This window comes from Pyxicephalus adspersus, chromosome 10, assembly GCF_032062135.1.
Source record: "Pyxicephalus adspersus chromosome 10, UCB_Pads_2.0, whole genome shotgun sequence".
Taxonomy (NCBI): Eukaryota; Metazoa; Chordata; class Amphibia; order Anura; family Pyxicephalidae; genus Pyxicephalus; species Pyxicephalus adspersus.
In genome coordinates, this window is record NC_092867.1 from 48,922,547 (window position 1) to 48,947,113 (window position 24,567).

General features: G+C 37.3%; 1 protein-coding gene across 2 annotated transcripts in view; it reads left to right on the forward strand.

The window, feature by feature from the left end:
* Positions 1–223: 223 nt before the first annotated feature.
* LOC140339584 (membrane-spanning 4-domains subfamily A member 8-like) overlaps positions 224–24,567 on the forward strand; it is a 53,530-nt gene continuing 29,186 nt past the window's right edge. The window contains exons 1-7 of one of the 2 annotated variants that reach the window (XM_072424347.1): positions 224–268; positions 5,049–5,090; positions 8,904–8,965; positions 10,185–10,405; positions 11,047–11,157; positions 15,002–15,058; positions 16,079–16,213. In XM_072424347.1, the coding sequence (XP_072280448.1) occupies positions 10,193–10,405; positions 11,047–11,157; positions 15,002–15,058; positions 16,079–16,213 (516 nt within the window). In that variant the 5' untranslated portion in view covers positions 224–268; positions 5,049–5,090; positions 8,904–8,965; positions 10,185–10,192. The remainder of the gene's footprint in view (positions 269–5,048; positions 5,091–8,903; positions 8,966–10,184; positions 10,406–11,046; positions 11,158–15,001; positions 15,059–16,078; positions 16,214–24,567) is intronic. The other variant, XM_072424348.1, reaches the window with a different exon arrangement.

Consider the following 24,567-nt stretch of genomic DNA (forward strand, 5'->3'; position numbering starts at 1 on the left):
TTTGGTGAACATTTCTGAAATATTTACATCAACTTTCTTTCTAGGAGATTCTCTTAGGGTATTCTCATAAAAAAAAACATGAAAAATATATTTTTCTAGAGCTCCACTTTACTGAATTCTTATATAAAACAGGTATTGGTAAGCTCGGGATAGTCATTGTAATGTGAGAAGGCCATAAAATGGTGACATAAATAGTGAGCAAACATGGGTCATAAAAACAGAAATTCACAGCTGCATAGGATTCAGATGGACTGTGACAAGCCTCTGGGTAAGTGAAATGTAATTCTTTATTTTATAGATTACATCATTTTAATTTACATTATTAATTTTTTATCCAAAAATTAATAAGATTAGACCTATGGAATCTAATGTATTGTAATGATGAGTGATTGTCAGCTGTCCATTGACTTTTTTTATAAAGTTTTTTACTAGATGAAAAGTTTTCAGGTTGTATAAGGTAAAAATATATTTATGTATTTGTCTTGTGGTATCTGTGATTGTTTTACCTTGATAGAACACAAGGATCATTACCAATAATTACCAAACATCCTTCTTCTTGGTACCCCCTATTCTGATCCACCCCAATATGAGCTCCCCCAAAATCCAAGCCAAAGGTTTGGGTCACTCCACTGCTGAAGTTGAAAGGGGGCTATTGTGTTTACTGACATCTTGTTACAGACTTAAGTTGGACCGTCTTCCTGGAAACCTTCTGATCCTTCCGGTTGTATTTGCTAATGATGTTTTACCTTCTCTGTTCTATCTTTGTTCTTGTTACCCTTTGATCATTTTAAATCTTGTTTTCAAAAAGAATATATATAGATTGGTGACAGCACACAAACTGCTGTATAGGTACACCACACCACCATTTTTAATGTTATAGGAGGATCTTCTACTAGGTTTACTGGACTTGAAGATGACTGTGTACAGAAGGCATCCAGGGTTAAAATACATTTTAACATTTTGTAAAAATTTGTATTTGAGTTGTGTAAAGGAACTGGACCTATCCAATGCATCCACAAGATGACAGAAGCCATTGGAAGGACAATACATTACTAGACAAAGACCCAAATAAAACTTAAGCATCGAGCACTGGTTGTTGGGTTGGTGTGGTTAGAAAAGGCAAAGAGGTGACAAAACCATTGTCAGAATTAAAGGTACAGTTAGTCTTTAAAGAAAAACAAAAGTTAAACATTTTTTTACCTAATTTATATTTGAGAAGCCTTGACAGGTTTTTATTGTCATTTATTTTCTAGTGTTTATCAGCCTAGGGCTCTTCCAGTAGTTAATAGGGATATCTTGAGCAATGTGTGTCTCTCAGGTCAGTTTAAGTGACAACGATGATCTTTTTGGCTATCTGTAAGGGTGATATTTTTGGCAAGCAATGTAAGAGACATTCTTCCTACTGATCACCATGCCAATATACTATGAGATTTGGATATAGTAGAAGGTGTTCCCTGAAGACCTAAAAGTTCTTTCAATTGTTCCCCTATGGTAAAAAAGTCGAGAAACACTGCTCTAGAAGAATTTTTTTTAAGTGAGGGCTAATTCCCCTTAAGGGTTTGTTACCAAACAGATGTCCCCATCGGTAGATTGTCCCTCACCTATTTTTTTGACCTGACAACTGTGCACAGTTTTTAATATTCATCCCTCTTTGTTCTGCTGTCCATGGTCACATAGACAAGTGGGGGGTGAATGTCCCCAATGGTGGAATAGCACTGAAAGCTGGAAATAAGTTTTAATATTTCACTATACAAAATAGGCTAATTAGGTTTTGATTTTAGAAATACTTAAGGTTTACAGGTTACAGGTATGGTTTATGTTAGGGCATAAGAGTTTGGGTTAGTACAATGGATGATCTAAAAAAAAAACTAAAGATCATAGGAATTTAGGTTGATTGATGTCATTAGAGGGAATCTGTGGCTCAAACATAAAAGTAGGACCTCTAAAACCTTATTGCATTTTTCTTAAAGTACAAATATTTTAAAACTTACAAATTTTCTAACTCAATCATTGGTTAAAGTTCCACTAGAAGAAGGTAGCTAAAGGGAAGGAGAAAAATCAGACTTGTCACCATATATATCCCCCATTTATCTTTGAAAACCCCTTGTACATGTCCTATTAAGTCTAGACATCAGGGCAATTCATTGCTTAAATAAATGCTAAATTGTAACCTATTATGTGACAAAGAACTGTAAAGCTGAGTACACACGGCAAATTTTTCTCGCCCGATAATCGGTATCGGCCAATTATCGGGCGAAAATCTGCCGTGTGTACAGTCGGTCGTCGTCCATCGTCCGACGACCGTCCTGGCGGATCCATGGACGATGGACGACGACCGATCCTAATGAAAGGGAAGGGGAGAGCGCGCAGCAGGGTGCCGCTCCATCGCTCTCCCCCTCCCCTCTCCATAGAGCATGAACGGTGCTGTATGTACAGCATCGTTCATGCATCCTGCAGTCTTTTCTCGTTGGAAAGGATCGTGAAAGATCCTTTCCAACGAGAAAAATTGCAGGTGTGTACGCAGCTTAAGAGGTAGTTTCAGAATAAACTTTGGGGTGTAATACAGGCTTCTGGTCTTTAAAAATGTTCAGTTCAAATGATATTCAGCACATTAAAAAAACTCCAGCTTCACCCAAAATAGGTCTATGAGCTCTCTTTAAAAAACAGAGAATCAGACATCAAACATTGCCTGATAGAAATATTCCATGTCTATGTGTTTTAATTGCAGTAATTGATTCCCACCAGAGAATGATTGAAGGAATGTTAGATTCCCTGTTTTAAACAAAGAGCTCCATGTGATGCTAAATAGATCACACAGCAAAGATTTTAGAGGAGTTGAAATGGGTAAGGGTAGGATTTAAGAGACTGTTAGGAGGGAAAGGGGTACCACTCATTTCTCTTGGTAGTCAAACCCATGGTGAGATCCAACAGTCATTTATAATAAACTATTAGCAAATAGGACCACCATGCATTTACAGAATGAACAGTAGTTGTCCTGATCCATGTTGACAGAAAACCTATAATAAAATAAAATGTCCAGGGTCAATAAAACGTCCAGGGAGAGGCTTTATTCATGGGAATAAAGAAAAACTTCATCATGAGAACATAAAACAAAATTAAGGACACAAATGCTGTTTTGTGATTTAGAACCCCATTGATAAAAGCCAGATACAGGTCTTCTGTAGCTTGGTCAAAACCACCTCACCTTCCACCTACTAATCTAATTTTTCTGTTCAGCTATTTAATGCCATTGATATTTACAATACAATACACCAAGACTTGCTAAAGAATAAGTTTATTTCCTGAAATGCATAACATTTAGAAGGCTATTTCAGTAAACCGTTCACATTGTAATAAAGATCAATCATTAATCTAAAGATCAATTTGAAGTTGCACATCTTTTTATTTGTTTATTGTCCTCTTTTGTCACATGCTAAGATATGTGACTGAATTTTTTAAACAGAAGAAACTTAAAATAAACATTTTTATGTGATAGTTGTGTTTAAAACCCTTCCACTGCGTAGCTCTTAAGCTGACAGTGCTGAGTAATAGCCACACCCCTCATTAAAAGTTTCCTCACACTGATTTGTACTGTAAAAAAAAAGGACACTTTAATTGCTGAATTTTGAAACATTGGGTACTGTTTAAACTGTACAATCATAATAAAATAGTTTTGAAAACATTTGGAAAGAGTTTGATACTTCGATTTTCATTGTAGTGAATATGGGGAACATTATATATTACATATACATTAAATACTATACCATAGGTGGCCCCTCCTATATCCACCATTTTGTTTTGTGTTTCTCAATTTTTGGGGCAATGTGTATAACAATGCCAACCCCTTGCTTGCTAAGTGGTATCAGAAGAAAATGAGGTGCATTTTAACTGTTTTAGTCTGTGTTGGTCAGAGTCGGTAAGGCAGAGAGGGAGTGGAATGTTTGTTGCCCAATAACGATTGTACATTCCCCACCGAGAGTGTACATAGGGCATCATAAATACTTTACCCATAACCCATAACAAAGTGAGCAATTTTTTAGTCTTAGCTAACAGTAGGAGGAGGATATAAACTCATGGATATAAACCTTTTAAGCATATTATGCAGTTTAGGCACAAGGTAAAATGAGGAGTTAGAGATGGATGCTTAAGTTGCATAGACAGAAAGCAGAGATACCAGGTCACTATGTGGTCAGTCGGCCATAGTTTTGATAGAACAGTCAATTTTCTACCAGTTAGTATATCTAACTCCTTTTAGAAATGCCTCTGCCGTTCATATGGAGGATACTGAACTACCACATTTCTGTAAAAAACATAAAAAAACAAATGCACTTCACTACCTATTCCTTGCGCATAAGCTATTACTAAGGACATTTATTACTCTTCACAGCCCATTGGGCAAGTTGGTAGCAGGGAAAAAACAGAATCAACGCTACCATTACCAAAAAGTTACACTAATGCTGCTGACTCAGTTGACTACAAAGTAAAGAGGCTGTAGAAGGTAGAAGCAGAAGAAAGGACCAACATGGACAACTTTCAAGCAAAGCATTGGCTACTTTACCAAAAAGCCAAGAACATAGACATACAACTCTAGCTACAAATTCAGTGATGATGGGAAATATGACAAACTGCATATTTTATGTTGATAAGATAGAGAAGCGGCCATTGTATAGTCTTATGTTTTTTAACTTTCACTTCTAGATATAAGTGAAATATTTCAACAAACTTGCCAAACATGACAATCTCTAAAAAACTGCTGTGTGGATCCCAGGTGGATTTGTTCCAAAAACATATTCATATACTGTATAAATATATTTAATACAGATATATTAAAACATGAATTTTTAAAGCTGATATACTATATACTCTAAATACAATTTACTATAGTTTGGAATGGGGGTGGAGTTTTTAGGTAATTTGGGGAAGCATATCTCATGTTAAAAAATTTAACAGAATCTGTAGATTATTCTCCAGATTATGATTATTTTTTTTTTTTTTCAAAAAACAACTTGAAATGTAATATTTTTTTCAATTGTGAAATGTTCCCACAGATCCCCTTGGTTTACTCCAACAGAAGACACAGACGGGTTGAGGTGTGTTTTTATTAGCCCAAACGCATATTGATGCAAAATGTTTGCAAAAACACATTTTTAATTTTTGTTCATGCCTCTTCGCTAATAGATAAAACTGGGGAAGAATTCTGTTTGTCCAGTCAATAGTTATTTCTGGACTATTGGATTGTGCACGTACAATTGCGCACACCTCTATTATCACTTTCCTTTTTCCTTGCAAATTCACACTCAGAAAAAAATCAACGGTTAAAAAAATGCAATTTTATATAGCACAATAAAATTTCTAAACAGGACAAGGACAGGAAAAGAAAAAGTTTTCCTAGTTGAGCAACTTATCCGGAAGTGTCTAAAATGCCACGTGACAACATGGTCATCTTGGCATCCATATAATTTTTACAGCTTTGGAGTGCAGCAAACAAACAGTTATATAACTGTTTATACCTAATCAGAAGGCACAGGAAATTCTTACCTTCTCACGTAGCAATTACTCATAAGTACTTTATCTTGGCAAAGGGATCACTTTCCATGGAGCAATACCTGTGTTTCCAAATCCTCTAACAAAGGTAGCCTTTACCCAATAACAACACAAAAATCATTTAAATTGGAATGATGGTAAGGCCACTGCTTTACTAAGGTAGTAAAGTTTTATTTAAGATTATTTCCAGTTACAAACCAAAATCTGTACAAGTCACACATTATGCCTGATTTATCAACCAAATGTGCGTATGCTGGACGGGCGTAAATACACGCCGGTCGTCAAGTTCTATTACTGCGAATCGGGGCTGAGTTCGACCGGTTTCCTGCAAAAATGAACAAAGATCTTGAATACCACAAATTAAGGTGATTAATTTTCAGCTGCGCGATTCAGAAGGAGGTGTTAAACTCAATAGTGAGGTGATAGCAATTAATTAGCGCACACCTGCTCCCTGTTCTGTGCGCATCTGCAGTCGATTACAAGGTTAGTTTGAATCTTTAGCGCTTGATGTTTTTTTTGTGTAAGTGCTACTTTTTATGTTACATTATACTCAGTCACAAACTTGCTTCATTTATAGTTACATTTGTTGCACTTAGTGTTTTGATACTTTTTCTTTTGGTTGCAACACTGCAAACGAATTTCTATCAAGCAGGATATATCATAAGTAGCACTTTCTAATATGGCATCACACAATAGTATGAGTGTAACAAAAAATGTGAACAAACATTTGTGACCTGATTAAAATGTCATTCTAGTTTGGCTTTTGATAAATCAAATATTTTACTAAAGGATTTTAGGCAAGGTATAATATGTATTAAAGAAACATTTAGTGATTTCACTTGTGTGTGTATATCAAAATACATTTAAATATATATAAATACATATGCATTTTCATTAGTACTACTTTAACTGGACTGGTTTGGGGGGGGGGGGGGGGTGAAGTAAGTTTGCTTGTATGGTATGCATTGATGTGATTTTTTGTAAATCTCATTATTGTTAGTTTTATCTGTTGCTGCAATGTTTTTGTGCCTGGTTTGTATTTACAGTTTCTGTTGTTAGGCAATTCTTCAGCTATGCAATGTTTTGTCATTTTTTCCACAAGTATTGAGTACAAATGTCTGCATGGTTTCCACTCTACTTGAAACCCCTGTTTGTCGTTGTCCCAATCTCAAAGTCACATTGTCACATATTGGTATTTAAATGTATTATGTACATAATACAAAGTTCCCAAAGTTTCCACGGTCACCAGCCTGTATTTATCTATGAGAGCTGAACTGCGGATTAACCCTCAATGCAGAAACTCCATTGAGAGTTCATCTGCAGTTCCACTGTTATCCACGGGCACTAGAGCTTTCCTCAGCCAATCAGAGAGCACTAGAGGTTGTTAATGGGGGGACTTGTCCCCATTTAACCTCTAGTGCCGGGGATCGTACACTGAGCTGGTCAATAAATGCAGCTGCGGCTGCATTCGTTGATTGGCACAGCCCGCACTTTTTTTTTTTTTTTTTAGTCAATTTCAATTTAAAGCACACATAAAAGAACACATTTATGAACACACATAAAAGCATACATACATATATATTTGCATGTATGTACATACATGAGTGCACATGAAGCAAAACAATATACACCTAAAAAGAAAAACTTACCAGAATGAGGATCCCTCCCTGGAAAACTTTTCAACTGATAGAACACAGTTCACGCGTACATAGCGGTTACGCCTTGCCGCACAACAATGTGCATCATACTCCTAAGGTTTGGAGCACAACTATGTGCCTCAAACTGAGTGTTAATAAGCCAATAGTGCTGTTTTAGCCAGTCAAACAAATCATAGAAAGGAACTGTTTAAAAACAAGCATATTTGAATGTTTAAATTGTAGATCCTGGGACATTGTAGAGCAGATCACATAAAAACAAACCCCCCAAAACAAACTACAAATTTTTTCAAAAAGCTTTATTCAAAATAAACCTATTTGCTAAAAGGTCACATTAAAATATGAACACACAGACAACCCTAAATTTACATGAAAAAAAATTGATGAATAATAAAAAATCATGAATAATACATGATAAAAAAAAACACATGTAAACCCACATTTCCATATAAAGCCAAATTAGTTAAAAAATGGCCCAACAAATATTGCATTCCTAAAATACTTACCAAAACCAACATGCAATTTTGACCTATCAAGGGTGGAAAACTAGATTAGAAAATATTTATGCAGGAGAAACATGTGGTAATAAATACATAAATGTGGTTATAAATACATATTATTGAAATGAAACAATATGGCCACAAACACAATACCATAGCATTAACAATGACTTCAAAATTTGCAAAATTGATATTGAAACATTCAAAATTTAAAATACAAAAGCAGCTATTGTGCTAAATGGCAAGCAAAATATCAAATGCAGCAACAGATTAATTAGAATAAAATACAAAACAACAGCCCCCTCCAAGAGAAAAAGACAAAGAAAAAAAAAACAGTTAGACAATGCTCAACGTTCAGAGCACAGCTGATACAAATTCGCCTGCAATTGGCATTTGCCAAAATTGGATGTTTTTTTTTTTTTTTGCAGTTGGACATTCAATAACCACTTATTGATACGATCCTTTAGATTTGTAAACCAGTAAACAGATATTTAAATAAAAAATTACAATAAAGTAGAGGAGGATTTAATCTTAAAGTATTTTATATATATATATATATATACACACACATATATATATATATATATACACACACATATATATATACATATAATTACATACTTCAAGAATTATATGTATCTATATATACATCTCTTTCTCTCTCTCTCTCTCTCCCTCTGTGCTTCCAATCAGCTGTGACTGCAGGCGAACCCTCAATGAAGTTTCTACATTGAGAGTTCGTCTGAGTTCAGCGAAAATACGACCTCATGGTGAATCACAAGGCCCGATTCGTAATTTGTAATCTAATTTCCCAAGTCATGTGATGATTTTGGGTAAAAATTAGAGAAGAATATATTTCCATCAAGATTTAATGATGTATTTGCCATAGCTGGGACAGAAATTTACCTAAATTTGTGTTCCTGTTAAAAAAGTAAAGACATGAGGGAGGAGTTGTTTCACAAACTAAAACAGTGTTTTACCTCTTCCCCATAGTAGAATTTTTTATTTTTGTGATTTGGCCTTTACCTAAAATAGCTTTTCCACATGCTGAGTAGAGCTTAGAGGTTTATACCAATGAGGTAGCAATAGTATGGGTTAGTATTCTAGTCCAGTGAAGATCATGTAATACTTAAATGTACAACTATAGGTTTAACATTACTTTTGCATTCACCTGCCCTGTTCACCATATATTCCCACTTTATAGATCACCAGGTTGTGTTCACCTCTTCGAAAGTGAAGAAAGCACCACAGACCACATTGGGATCGGTGAGTTGCTAAAAATATTTTTTAGAAGTAGAGAACATTTACCTGATCCTCACTTCTTTACAAATAAACTTCTACATGTTTATTACAACACGTATAAACAGATTTTCCTCAATCCCCCAAAAGTTCCATATTCATTTCATGTCAAAATATAGAACAGATTATAGAAAAGATTGATGTTTGATACTTTAGCCAGGGAGCATAGGTAAGCTCAGCCATACACCTGTACTTTTAATACCCTCTTAGTACAGTCCCACTATTTACAATAGAAACGCTCATAGATAAAACCTTCTCTTGGAGAGGCTATTTGCATTTGTTTTCCAGGTTTCATTGCCAAATGTCTCCCTACTTGTACTTTGTACTCTATAAAAAGCGACCGCAGTTAGGACATTTTAATATTAAAAAGTATTTGCTAAGTACTTAAAAAGAGTTGTAATGATGTATATGAAATAATGCTTTGTTTATGCTTGTCCCTGGTTAGAATATTAGACCTGCTCTGAAACTGTGTAACTTTTATTACTGTACTATTTATACAGTTTTTGTTAAATCATAAATACAGTAACTGCCAAACTAAAACGTTTTTCTAAAACTGCAATCATTTCCTGGTTGTTAAGACTAAAGGGCCTGGTTTATTAAAGCTCTCCAAGGCTAGGATACAAACTTTGGTTGCCTATATTTTCCACTCTTGGATAGCTTTAAAAAAGCAGGCCTATATAGTATAGTTTTGGGGGGATCTGGGATCAATGCATCTCACAGGACACAGCCATACAGTTCAAAAAGGCCTTTAAGAGGATGTTATTAGTCTCCCATTAGGAGCTCTTTGTATGGCCTGCTGTTTTTGGAAATTATGGATTTCCACTAGTTCAGAGAGAGCTCATTGAGGTGCAAGACATGATACATTTGGATATAAAGAACAGTGCTCTGACAAGAGCAGAAGAATTTATAAGGCCAAGAAAATCTTTGTTTCCTTTTACCCTGAAAAATTATTGGAAATCTGGACCACTAAAAAATAAAGTTTGTATTCTGCTTCAGACCCAGTCATCCTGCAAACTGTCATAAGATGGTACTGAAAAACATCAGACAATTATTGAGGGGCTAATGATAGGTGGGAACTGCAACGGAGCATGAACCAATGGAGATGATGAACTTCTTCTGCATATAATTAGTAAAATATCTTGTGTTTCCTTTTATTGTTTTTTTTTTTTTGTTTGTTTCTACATAGGTTTCATCATGACTACTACAACTCATGCTCAAAGTCCAAACTTTGTGGAACACAAAGTCCACCCAGTTGCTTGTGCCCCTCCTGGCCAGCCATGGAATGCTCCCCCGGTGTATGCAGTTCCTTCTGGTTACCCACAACAGACTATAACTGTAAACCCTCAAATCGCATGTTCAACACCTTTTTATGAAACATTCCTGAAAGGAAAACCAAGAGTTCTTGGAGTAAGTGCCATTTCTTCTAAGGTTAATGTATACATGAAGTTATGATGGTGGGAATAGTGAGCCATGCCTCTGTAACGTGTGGGGAGGAGATCACTTGCATCTATCGGAAGTTGATTTAACAACAGGGAGAGTGTAACACTCTTTAGCAGGTTGTATCTGAAGTGATTTTTGGGTTTTGAGGGTAAATGGGCTCTAAAACCGAATTCCAGACCCAAACTTCCTTCCCCAACACACACATGATTTCATCTTCAAATTTTGTTCAGTGGGTCTACACTCCACTCATGGGACATCATGAGATCTTTCCTTACCTTCTCTAAAAAGCTGGAGGGTACTAAATATTGCAAAGAACATTGCTCAGGTAATGATAACGGTAGTGGCAACATTCCCTGGAGCATGTTCCGACAACTTGAGGGGGGGGGGGGGATTGACAATGTACTCTCAAGGAAGGGTCCTTAATACCATGGGCTCAGAGAACTGTGTTTTTATCATTGCTGTGCAATTTATTGTTTTAAAACTAAATAAAGGGTAAGCTTTGCACCTAGGTTAGGGCACCTTATTGCATTTGTAATAAACTCCACTAGATAGGGCCAAAGTTAAATATATTATTCTTAATCCTAATATTTTATATTTGTTTTCTTTAGAATGTCCTGCTTTTTTCTGGTAGCCTGGAAATTGTTTTGGGTATAGCATCAATATACACAGCAGGTGGCTATTCATTGATAAGTGCCATTGATTTTTGGGGAGCAATAATTGTAAGTATCTAAATTGTTCTCAGAATACCTATTAAATAATAGTTTACTATTAATAATAGTGTCAACGAATCATCTCTCATCTCTCTCTTGAGGAACATAAACCGACTTTGGTTGCTGAGAAGATATTTGAAATTTATTGATTGTTAAGTGAAATAGTAAAGGCACCTCTAGAAGTGTATATGGTCATGGTATCATCAGCCAACAAGGGGAACAAATGCAGTCCTTTGACATTAATTATCTGACCTCTGCCAAGAGCAGCCTGTTTCTTTACCAGGCCAGTGAATTAAAATATTCTTTAGTATGCCTTCTAGTATTTAACTAGTTTACTTTCACATCTCACATTCTTTCTGTATCACCCTTTCATTTTCCCCTTTTAATATTTATGTTCTTTAATAAATATCTTGTTAAGAATTGGAGGTAGAGAGGGAGGGAGAAAAAATGATAAAATTATGGTGATTTATTAGCAGAGGTCTCTAGCAGGCTCATGTAACATATCTACTGTTTAAATCGTCTAAAGTATGTCCCTAGTTTCCAACGTTTCTGCCTTCATTCTAAATTACCACTGTACCCTTTCCCCAACAACTTTGTCGTCAGTCTCAAAAAATGTTATCCACAGTCTCTAAAAACTCTGTCCCACATCTCTAACATATATGCCCTCAAGTCACCAACAATTTAGAACCAAATCTCCAATAACTTAATATTCAGCCTCCAGCAACTCTGTCCCCAGTTTACAAAAACTCTGTCCCCATTTTCCAACAATTCTGTTGCCAGGCTCCAACAACTCAGTCCTCAGGCTCCATTAATCCTGTCCCTAGTGCCCAACAATTTTATCCCTAGTCCTTTCCTTTTTTCAATATTATATTTAATATCTTGCTAAGACAGGGAGGTAGAAAGGGAGGGAACAACATTTTAAAAGAGACAATGTGTAAAGGGCTCCAACAATTCTATCTCTAGTCTCCAACAATCCTGTCCCCAATCACCAACAATTCTGTCCCCAGTCTCTATCAATTCTATCCCTATCCCTATCCTATCCCGGTCTCCAACAAACTTGTCCCCCGTCTCTAGAAATTCAATCTTTAGTTTCTAACAACATTGTCCCTAGTCTTTTAATAATTCTATCTCTAATCTCCATCAACATTGTGCCCAGCCTCTACCAATTTTATCTCTAGTCCTATCTTTTGCTCAATATTATATTAAATATCTGGTTAAGAAAGGAGGTAAAGAAGGAGGGGGAAAATGTCTAAAAGACAAATTGTAAAGGTCTCTAACAATCCTGTCCTCAGTCTCTAATAATTTTATCCCTATTACTTTCTTTTGCCTAATTTTATATGAAATATCTTGTTAAGAAAGGGAGGTAGAGAACAAGAACAAAATGTTAGAGACAATCTGTAAAGGTCTCCAACAATCCTACCCCCAGTCTCCAACAACTCTGTCCTGAGCGTCCAAGAATACTGTCCCACTTTTTAACAATTCTATCCCTAGTCTGGAACGACTCCTATTGCAATTTTGTCGTTATTAGTATTATTAAACAGGATTTGTATAGCTTCAAAAGGGGCTGATTGTCTTACCTCATAACATTAACAAATTGCCAACATCCCTGTTTAAATGGCAAAAGAAAAAGGGGTATTTATAAGTAGGACTTTTAAGGCAGTATATACCATCATTTGTTATATAAAAACCAGAATTTATTTTTACAAAGTATTAGATTACAGCAAAAAATAAAAATAAAAAATAAAAATTTCTGTGATGCCTTCATATACCAAAGAGGGTAACAGACTCAGGTTAAGAACATGGTGCTTACAATACCAATATAACCCAGGTAGGTACAGGTAATTAATATGCTAAAGCAGTACAGTAATCTAATCCGACGCGTTTCGCAGATATGTTCCGCTTCCTCGGGGATTGGTTTGTACATACAATAGATTCAAAAGCACTATAGCAAAATATAAAAAAAGAAGAAAAAACACTGTTAGCTTTTTCTTTTTTTGCATCCTAAAACCAGATTGTTTGAAAAAACAAGGTTGTACATACGATGAAATGCAGTAAGTTGGTACAACTTAACCCAACGTGGGAATCAGCACAGTGGAGGAAAACCATGGTTTGGGGGAATGCTCAACTAAATTTTTTGAGAAGGATATACCATAGTCCTATGCAGTATTTGGTAGGGTTTCAAAACCACCACATGATGGTAACAGTTGTAAAAAATGTATATACTTATGTGTCTAAATATATATGTATATAGAGCATCAATATATAAATAGACAAATAATTTTAAATCCAAATCAGTCTATATCTTAGTAGTGTAGTAATAATGACAAATTATTACCATATAACCATATAGGGGGGACCCAAGATGTAATAGTGATGATAAATAATGAAAGTAGTATTTAAGGATGTGATGTGACATATAGGGGTTTCCTAGCCAATACATAAATTACATTATTGCCAGTAGCATTATAAGGAAAGGGCTTCATGTATATCCAATAGTCAAGGTCCTGTTTGCACATATGTCCACATGCGAGCGTGAGGACGTGGGAAAGGGGAGGTGTCCCGTATTGAGATGCACGTCACTCCCCAGGCACTGGTTACAGTGCGTTGAGCACAGAGAGGCAGTCAAACAGGAGCAGTGGAGGTCCAAAAGGGGGGGGGGGGGGTTGGCTTCCAGCAGACTCCACATAATCAGGGAAGAAAAAGAGGGAAAAAGAAAGAAAAAATCAATATTCAACAGAAAAATAGAACCAGGGGTAAAAGGAAAGGACAGGGTAAGTATTTACAAACAAATGAAATAAGTAAAATAAACATAAAAAAGGGAAATATTAGAGCAGAGTATAAGAATGTGGGGTCAATAAAAGGCAACACTCCCAAAAGGTGTGGGGGAGGGGAAGGGAAAATTGCCTCCCACCCAACTATATGGGTCTCCAGCCAGACCCCAAGGGTGGAAAGGGGCTGGGCTTAGGGAGACTTAAGGGCACCTTAAAGGGCCATGGTTCTCCTGCGGGTCCCAAGACATAGGTGCACCAAACAATCAAGTAGATAACGACAATTAAATAAAAAACAGTGGCAGTCACAATGATAAATGAACCCTTTCAGAGAAAAATACAAAAACAAATGAGCGTTATCTCCTTCTCTGTCATAGAAAACACTTAAAACTGAATGTGTCATTCAGGCCATTGAAATAGTTTGCCTTTAATTGATATATCTATCTGGTTTCGCCTTGTAATAGCCATTTGTCCAGATAACCACCCCTATAGTGCAGTTGGATATGTTCAAACGCCATGAATATAAGAGAATTGATGTCGTATTTGTGTTCCAATGCAATATGATGACTAAAGGGAGGAGTGATCTTTTTGTTGGTGATTAAATAGATGTGTTCATATATTCTTTTTCTAAGCTGGCATTTTGTCTTCCGTACATAATATCTGCCACACGTGCAGAAAGCTAAATACTGGTAATTAAATAAAAGACAGAGAAAGATAGAGTTTTCAGCACAAATATAGAAAATATAATTTGTAGTACAAAATTCAGTTTTCATACAAAATTATAAAAGAATGATATCCTTTTTACCCATAAGTCATTATATTCCCTTATGATCTCTACAGGATTTGATCAATTTTCACACAGAGTTACAAAAAAAAACAATTACAACATTTTCTCTGTATGTCACAATAGTTTCTTGCGATACATACAAAGTTTTGATAAGGCCTGCTGTGGCACTATACAGGTTCCAGCTAATATTGCAGTTCTCCTTTAAAATAAAAATTCATTATTGTATATGATTACTATATCACGTGTTGCACTAACATAACCTTTTTTCTGTGTCTTATCTTATCTTTTCTTATCTAAGTATATCATTGCTGGCTCCCTGACCCTTTCAGCCGCAGCTAGGCCCAACATCTGTATGGTAAGTTGATTTGTAAATCTCCCATTTCTCCCCAACAATAACCTATGATGTTGTTCTTAGCATCAGCCCATTTTGTGTAACCTGTGTGTATTACCTACATCCTTTACTCTTTAAACACTTTCCATGGTAAAATAACACATTATGTTAATGCAGAACCCCATACTTAAAGGGTAACTTTTTTCCAGATACCTCTTTGAAATTTAGCGGGGCAAAGGGTTATTACTAAACCGCGATATACCTTTACCCATTCCATCTCAAGTGCCACCATCTTCTTGCTTGTTAAGATCTTTGGCCATTTTGATTGGCTTAGCCAGAATGACGTAACTCGCATTTTAATTCTATTTTAAGTGTAGGGTTGAGTTCTGGCAATCCACTAAAACAAAGGGTTTGGCTGGCATTGAGGTTAATATTTATGTAAAATAGAGACATTAGCTTTAAATGTAATAATGTTTTTTGAAACATCCAGCTAGTTTAGCTGAATGGTAAAGTTGAATTCCTCCAAATTCGGTAAAATAATCTCCATTTACCTGTTTTAGTGTTACATTTCCCCTCAAAAAACATGCACCATTGCATGTACCCATCGCATGTGGTCTGTCCCCTCCCTTTCATGCTAGTATGAATAGGCTAGGTTTATTTAGTTTTTTTGAGGGGCATCAGAAGACCCGGGTGATGTGGAATTTGTATCTCATTGTTGGAAAATGTTTAAGAATAATGACCATTTGCCACTGTTTCCATTTTTTGCCATATCTTTGTTATTGCTAACACATTTTACATGACCAATGCTGACCCATTGGGCAGGTATGGTCCATTATTGTCACTATAAGAAAGGTGATCCAGAATAATGATGTTTAGTAGGTATGTAGACTTGAGAATTTCTCAAGCAGACCTTCCAGAGTCTACCAAACAAAAATGTTGGGTGAACTGACCCTTCACAGTAAATGCTTATATATGATTAATATTAATTAATTTATTATTTTATTAATTATTAATTATTTGAACTGTGTTTTGTGTCTTTTCCAGATTAAGGGCTCTCTTGCTATGAACATTCTTACTGCTTTCTTCAGTGTTATTGCATTTGTATTAGTCTGCTTGGATCTGGCAGCAGTAAGCATATTGAAGTCCGATACATATTATAATGTCTTTGGAGGAAGACTTGTAAGTTATACTATTTTTTAAACATTTATACTGTAAAACAATTTCAACCAACCAATACATCTAATAGCAGAAGAGGACTAAAAATTGTTAATCAGATAGTTAACATAGCATGCACTCAACTCCAAGTCAGAGGGGTAAAACTCTCAAAGGGCACAATGGTAAAATTTTTGGAAAGTAGGGCACATGGATAAATTTTTTGTAAGTAGAGGTGTTAACCTAGCACATTTTGAAGCATATATAATGCCCCCTTCATTTGAGCAGTTTGTTTAGTACTTTTGTTTCTAAGGTAAATAAATGAAAAGCCCATCCTATAAAATTAGTAGGCACTGTTTGTCTAGGTAACAGTTTTACACAAAAGATTAGAACAATGCAAAATTCTGATGTTAGAAGCAACTGCAGATAAAATTTTATTTGAATGGGTTTGGAATTACTAAATCTCAGCTCTAGACCAACAGCTAGGGCCACCATCAGAAAATTCTGGGCCATATTCTAAATATTCTGCCTGGGTCCCTATGTCTAAAATTTCCAAAAGTCAAGCTCTTTTGTTTAGAGCCCAGTACAGAAATTCCTAGCAGGTAACAATACACCTGAAGGACTAAAAAACACTATTCATTTTTTAGAGCATTTTACTGGAAAAGCTGGACTAGATGAAGGAGTAATGGCACTACAGGAATAGCAAAGGGGAGGAAATTTGTGAATTTATTACAAGATCATTTTATGGTACAGTTTATAGCAGCCCCAACTGGAAAAAATACTCTGCTGGACCTAGTTCTTTCTAACAATGCAGAGCATATAACAAATGTGCATATTAAAAAGAAAATGGGTAGCAGTTATGATTGAATTTATTGTAAATTATTATTATTATCCAGTATTTATATAGCACCATCATATTACACAACGCTGTACAAAGTCCATAGTCATGATGCTAACTGTCCCTCAAAGGGCTCATAAACTAATGTCCCTACTTTAGTCATATGTCATTAACGAAGTCTAAGGTCAATTTTTTTTTTTGTGGGGGGGGGGAAGCCAATAAACATAACTGCATGTTTTTGGGATGTGGGAGGAAACCGGACTACCCGGAAGAAAGCCACACAGACACGGGGCGAACTTGCAAACCTGATGCAGAAAGTGCCCTTGCCGGGATTTGAATCAGGACCTAGTACAGCAAAGGCCAGAGTGGTAACCACTGAGCCACCGTGCTGCCCTAAACAGGAAAGATAAAAACATTATATTTTAAGAGAGCAAATTTTCCTTTATTAAGGGCGACTCTCTGTGACTTGGACTGGGAGACAATATTGTCCTCAAAGAACACAGAAAAGAAATGGGAATGTTTCAAGTCTGTTCTACAAAAATATATTTGAATGGGTAATAAGTTTAAGAGGCTAAAAATAAATCCTATGTGGCTCACAGCTGATGTTAAAAAAGCCATAAAAAACAAGAAAAGGGCATTCCAAAAAAAAAAAAAAATGAAAGAATCACCTTCATTGTTTGAAAACTATAAAGAATATAACAAAAGATGTAAAAAGGAGATAAAATGTGCAAAACTTCAAAATGAAAGACAGATTGCAAAGGTAAGTAAAGCAACCCCCTCCCCCAAATTTTTAAATATAATAATAGCAAAAAGATTAGATCTGAGCATGTAGGCCCCTAAAAGATTGTCTCTGGGTTGGTAACTGGTGATAAAAAAAGGCGGACTTACTAAACACTTTTTTAGCTCTGTGAACAAAGGAAAATGGCAGAGCTCAAGTCCAAATTGATAATAGCAATGTCACTGCCTTAAATGAATCACAATGGCTCAAAATTGATATGATTAAGAAACAGTTGTGCAAAATTAAGGTTGACAAGGACCTGATGGATTTCATTCATGTGTCCTCAAAGAGCTGGACTCGGTTATTTCAAAGCAATTATTTCTAGTTTTTAGAGACTCTTTAGTCACTGGCATGGTACTGATGGATTAGGGTAAGGCCAATGTGCTCCCTATCTTCAAAAAGGGAGAAAGTCATTACTAGGTAACTACAGACCAGTTAGTTTAACATCCATAGTTGGAAATGTCCTAGAGAGTTTGATAAAGGACCACCTAGGGAAGTTTCTGCTAGAAAATAATATTATAAGTGAGAGTCACCATGGCTTCAAGAAAGATCGAAGTTGTCAAACAAATTTACTCTCTTTTTATGAAATAAGGAAATAAGTAAACAGGTAGACAGTGGAATAGCAGTTGATATAGTGTAATTAGACTTCGCCAAAGCATTTGACACCGTACCCCACAGACGGTAATATGCAAGTTAAGGTCAATAGGTTTAGAAAAGTCAATCTGTAAATGAATAGAGAACTGGTCTAAAGACAGCATCCAGGGAGTTGTAATTAATGATTCATACTCTGAATGGTCCAAGGTTATTAGTGGTGTACCCCAGGGTTCAGTGTTGGGACCTTTACTGTTTAACATTTTTATAAATGATACAGAGTTTGGGATTAAAAGTACCATTTCTGTGTTTGCAGATGACACCAAACTATGTAATAGAATAAAGTCCATACAAGATGTTTATAATCTACAAGCAGACCTGGATGTACTGTTTGACTGGGCAGCCAAGTGGCAAATTACATTTATTATAGATAAATGTAAAGTTATGCACTTGGAGGCTAACAAGATGCATGCTTCATACTGTCTAAGGGGTTTACATTAGGGGGAATCAGAAATAGAAAAGGATCTGTGGGTTATGGTGGATCATAGAATTAATAACTAGAGATGAGCAAGAAGGCCTCTGACAGTCTCGCGAAAGTTTCCCAAATTTCCGGTGGGTCCCCGAAATTTCGGCGAAGCAATTTCGCAAATTCTATTAAAGTCAATAGGCCGACTTTAAACAGTTATTAGCAAAGCCCCTATACATGTTAGAACCACCAAATTTGCTAAGTATGTGTAGGAGAACACTGGCAACAAGGGAAAAATAAAAAATTTCCCACAGACCTTGTGGTTTTCCAGAAAATGGTAGGTAAAGTGACAGCAGGCAAATAGGGTTTTTGCGTGATAGACAGCGTACAGAAGGCAGTATAAACATTAGGTAATTGAGAAAGGGTGGCGCTGCATCATCTGCATGACATGTGTAAGGAATCCCACCCATAAAGTTGTGAAGAAGTAGCGCAGTGAAATTAGGCAAAAGTATGGAGGACCAGAGATGGAGCGTGGGTCACCGAGAGCAGTAGCAGTGTGTGGCCTCTGGTCAGCTATCACCAGGGAGACCGCATTGGTAAGTGTCATGAAGAGCTGAGTGTGGGGCATCCTCAATGCCACCCAGAAGTGTGTAATACAATTTAATGAATGAAGAACTGACAGGTGGCAGCAGCAGCAACAGCAGCAGGAGGAGGCGGTGGGCCCTGAGATGGAGCGTGGACCTCATTGGTAACTGGCATCAAGAGCTGGGTGTAGTGCATTGTCAATGCCACCCAGAAGTGTGTAATACAATTTAATGAATGAAGAACTGACAGGTGGCAGCAGCAGCAACAGCAGCAGGAGGAGGCGGTGGGCCCTGAGATGGAGCGTGGACCTCATTGGTAACTGGCATCAAGAGCTGGGTGTAGTGCATTGTCAATGCCACCCAGAAGTGTGTAATACAATTTTAGTGAATGGAGTACTGACAGGCGGCAGCGACAGCAGGAGGAGAAGACGGTGGGCACCGCATTGGTGTCATGAAGAGCTGGGTGTGGGGCATCCTCAATGCCACCCAGAAGTGTGTAATACAATTTATTGAATGAAGAACTGACAGGTGGCAGCAGCAGCAACAGCAGCAGGAGGTGGCGGTGGGCCCTGAGAGGGAGCGGGGACCACATTGGTAACTGACATCTAGAGCTGGGTGTAGTCCATCGTCAATGCCACCCAGAAGTTTGTAATACAAATATCTGAAATTTGTGATTAAACGTAGAAGGGCCAGACCAAGATGATTTGTGCGCCAGCACTGTTGCTGTGGTCTGTAATGCCAGAAGCGGTAGGAAACTAGTTTGCATCATGAAGTGGATGACATGAATGCCAACTCTCAATCTTACAATACTTAGCTGAAACATTAGGCAAAGGCAATGGTACCTATCAGTGTGGCAGTACTGGGGGTTTTCATCTGCAGTTTGTTGGCCTCCCAGAAGCAGCAGAAATGTAAAGTATATTGCTAGCTGGCACAATGACAAGCATGACATTGGCGATGAATGCCAGAAGGGGGGTTCCTCTGGTCCAAGCCATACACAGGCTTCAGAGTACAGGCAGAGGTCCCTGAGGGGGGTCTTTCAGTCAAAAAATTAGGCAGCTACACAGCTCTACAACTGAAAGGTGGCAGCAGCAGGAGGAGGAGGCGGTGGGCACCGAGACAGAGCGGGGACTGCATTGGTAACTGGCATCCAGAGCTGGGTACTGGGCAGGCGGCATCAGTAACAGCATGAGGAGGAGGTGGTGGGCCCTGAGAAGGAGTAAGGACGGCATTAGAGGTTGAGGCTATCACCTATATGGACAGTGTAGAACCTGTAGCTGTTGGAGACATGAATGGATAAATGGGATTCCAATCTGTCCCTACCTACTATGTAGCGAAACCACATGAAAGGGAACGGCCATGGCGGAATCAGTGGAGAAAGAAGACCCTGTTGAGCTTGAGTCTAGTCTGGCATCTAGAGCTGGGTACTGGGTAGTGGGAATCAGTCCCCCCTGATTCCGCCAAGTCTGTTCCCTTTCATGTGGTTTCGCTACATAGTAGGTAGGGACAGATTGGAATCTTGTTCATCCATTCATGTCTCCAAAGGCTCCAACTTCTACATTGTGAATATAAGTGATGACCTCAACCTCTAATGCCATCCTTGCTCTGTCCACCGCCTCATTCTCATGCTGTTACTGCTATCGCCTGCCCAGTACCCAGCTCTAGATGCCAGTTACCAATGCTGTCCACGCTCCAGCTCAGAGCCCACTGCCTCCTCTTCCTGCTGTTCCTACTGCACGCCCCAGGCTTGATCAATACGAGCCATCAGGATGCAGGTATACTTCCGATGAGCCAGCTGATTCGAGTGGGTGGCATCTTTAACCCTGGAGCACAGCTAGAAGCATAAGATGAAGTGCATGTCAATCACATCAGATTGGTGCAAATCTGCCTGAGTGGAGCTGTAGAAATTCCCTTCTATGATGTCCCAGCGCACATTAGGAATTGGGTACTCTAGCACTACTCTAGCACTTCACCAGCTTTGAATCCAACAGACATGAACATGTTGCATATCACCAGACATTTGGGGCTCAGCACCTCGGTGAGCCAAATAAACAGGTGGTCCAGGTGGGTTTTGTACATTTGCAGTGATTGCTCATGATACCTGATAACATCCTATAAACACGAGTTGATGATGACAATGTCGGGCTGAGGGCCATGTTCGAAGTTGGCCAGCACGCTCTCTATGGACTCCGAAGAGACACGGGTCAGGAAACAGAAGCGTACAAGGTGGTGGTCAGTTCTGTAATGACGCACTTGGCGGTAAATGATGCCATTGTGCATTTCACCCAGAGATCCCCCGTGTGGTTTGCAAATGACATCTCAGCCTTCCTTTTCAGCTGCTTTTCAGTCCGAAACTCATCATTCTGCAGTATTTTCACAAGATCCTTTTTGATGGATCTTTGAATGGAGTCTCCCAGGATGGCCACATACTTGTTGTGGAGAAGTCTCTGGACGTCTGCTGAGCTCAATAACTTCATGGCTCAATGTGGTCATCAAGGACCTCTCGGTTCCCGTTAAACATACCGGAGTCTCCCATCTCATCCCCCCAACATATACTTCCCAGTTCTAGGGTAACATACACAGAAATTCAGTCCGATAAAGTGTGGTACTGATGGATGAAGCAGAAGACATGGCCTTCTACATTCAATCACAAATTTCAGATTACACACTTGCATTACACACTTCGGGGTGTCATTAAAGATGCACTACACCCAGCTCTAGATGCAGTTACTAATGCCTTCCACACTCCGTCTCAGGGCCTGGTATCGAGTGAAAGCACATGAAAGGGAATGAGCATGGCAGAATCAGCGGGGAAAGAAGACCCTGTTGAGCTTGAGTCTAGTCTGGCATCTAGAGCTGTGTACTGGGCAGTGGTCATGTGGCAGCAGAAATAGTAGTCAGTGGGCCTTGAGAAGTCTGGATGGCATTGTTAACTGGCATCTAGAGCTGGGTACTGGGAAAAGGAGGCCGTAGGCCCTTAGACGAAGCAAGGACAGCATTAGTGGTCGAGGCCATCACCTATATGCACAGTGTGGAAGCTGTAGCTACTGAAGACATTGCTGTGCAAGGGACTGCCTTTTCTTATCTGCTAGCTGTAACTTACTAAAATGCGTCGTGGACAGTATTTTTAACTGGCATCTACAGCTGGGTACTGGGTAATGGGCAGGAGGCAGCAGTAATAGCAGGAGGAAGAGGTGGTGGGCTCTGAGACAAAGTGTGGATGGCATTAGTAACTGACATCTAGAGTGGGGTACTGGGCAGGTGGCAACATTAGTAACAGCAGAAGGAGGAGGTGGTGGGCCCTGGGACGAAGTGTGGACAGCATTGTTAACGGTCATCTAGAGTTGGGTACTGGGAGGAGGAGGCGGTGGGCCCTGAGACGGAGCAAGGACGGCATTAGTCGTGGAGGCCATCACCTATATGGACAGTGTAGAAGCAGTAGCTACTGGGGACATTGCTGTGTAGGGGACTGCCTTTTCCTATCTGGTAGCTGTAACTTTGTAAAATACAGCATGTACAGCGCATTGGAGGTTGAGGCCATCACCTCTATGGACAGTGTAAAAGCTATCAGACAAGTGCTATCAGAATTAAATATTTGTATTGTTTGTAGAGAAATACATCAAATTTTATGTCTTTAGGGATATATAGCAAATTGGGATCAGAACTAAATATCTGTATTTTCTGGAGAGAAATATAGAATTTTTTTGGTCTTTTGGATCCATTCAAAGTGCTATCAAAATTAATTATCTACATTTTTGGGAGAGAAATATAGCTTTGGAGATATATAGCAAAGTGGGATCAGAATGAAATATCTGTATTTTTTGGAGAGAAATACCAAAATTTTAATGGGTTTTAGGATAGATACCAAGTGCTATCATAATAAAATATCTGTATTTTTTATCTATAAATACAGAAATGTTTAGTTTTTTTGTGATAGATTGCAAGAGGTATCCTACATCATACCTCTTGAAATCTATCACAAAGGCCATAAAAATGTATATATTTATCCACAATATTACATACTGATAGCACTCAGAATCTATCCAAAAACCCATAAAATTTTCTTGATTTCTGTAAACAGAAAAAAAACAGATATTTAATTCTAATCCCACTTGCTTTCTATCTAAATAGCCATAAAGATTTCTGTATTTCTCTCTAAAAATACAGATATTGAATTATGAATCATTATTAAATATCTGTATTTTTTAGAGATATACATACATTTTTATGGCTTGTTTAAATTGTAGCCAGAATAAAATATCCAAATTTTTTTTTTTACAGAAATACAGAAATTTTTCTGTTTGTTTTGATAGTAAGCAAGTCGTATCAGAATTTAATATCTGTATTTTTTTTACAGAAATGCAGACATTTTTCTGTTTATTTTGATTGATAGCAAGTGGTATCAGGAAGATATTGAATTCTGATACCACTTGCAATCTATCAAAATAAACAAAAACATTTCTGTATTTCTGTAAAAAAATACAGATATTTAATTCTAATACCACTTGCAATCTATCAAAAAGCCATAACAATTTCTGTATTTCTGTAAAAAAACACAGATATTTAATTCTGATACCACTTGCAATCTATCAAAATAAACAGAAAAATTTCTGTATTTCGGTAAAAAAATGTAGATATTTAATTTTGATGCCACTTGCAATGTATCACAATAAATAGAACAATTTCTGTATTTCTGTATTTAATTCTGATTCCACTTGCTATCAAAAAAGTCATAAAAATATCTGTATTTCTGTTAAAAAAAAAATACAGATATTTAATTCTGATACCACTTGCAATCTATCAAAATAAACAAAAAACATTTTTGTATTTCGGTAAAAAAAATACAGATTTTTAATTCTGATACTACTTGCTATCTATCAAAAAAGCCATAGAAATTTCTGTATTTCTGTAAAAAAAAAGTACACATATTTAATTCTGATACCACTTGCTAACTATCAAAAAAGCTAAAAAATTTCTGTATTTCGGTAAAAATATAAAGACATTTAATTCTGATACCACTTGCTATCAAAAAAGCCATAAAAATTTATGTATTTCTGTAAAAAAATACAGATTTTTAATTCTGATACCACTTGCAGTCTATCAAAATAAACAGAAAAAATTCTGTAT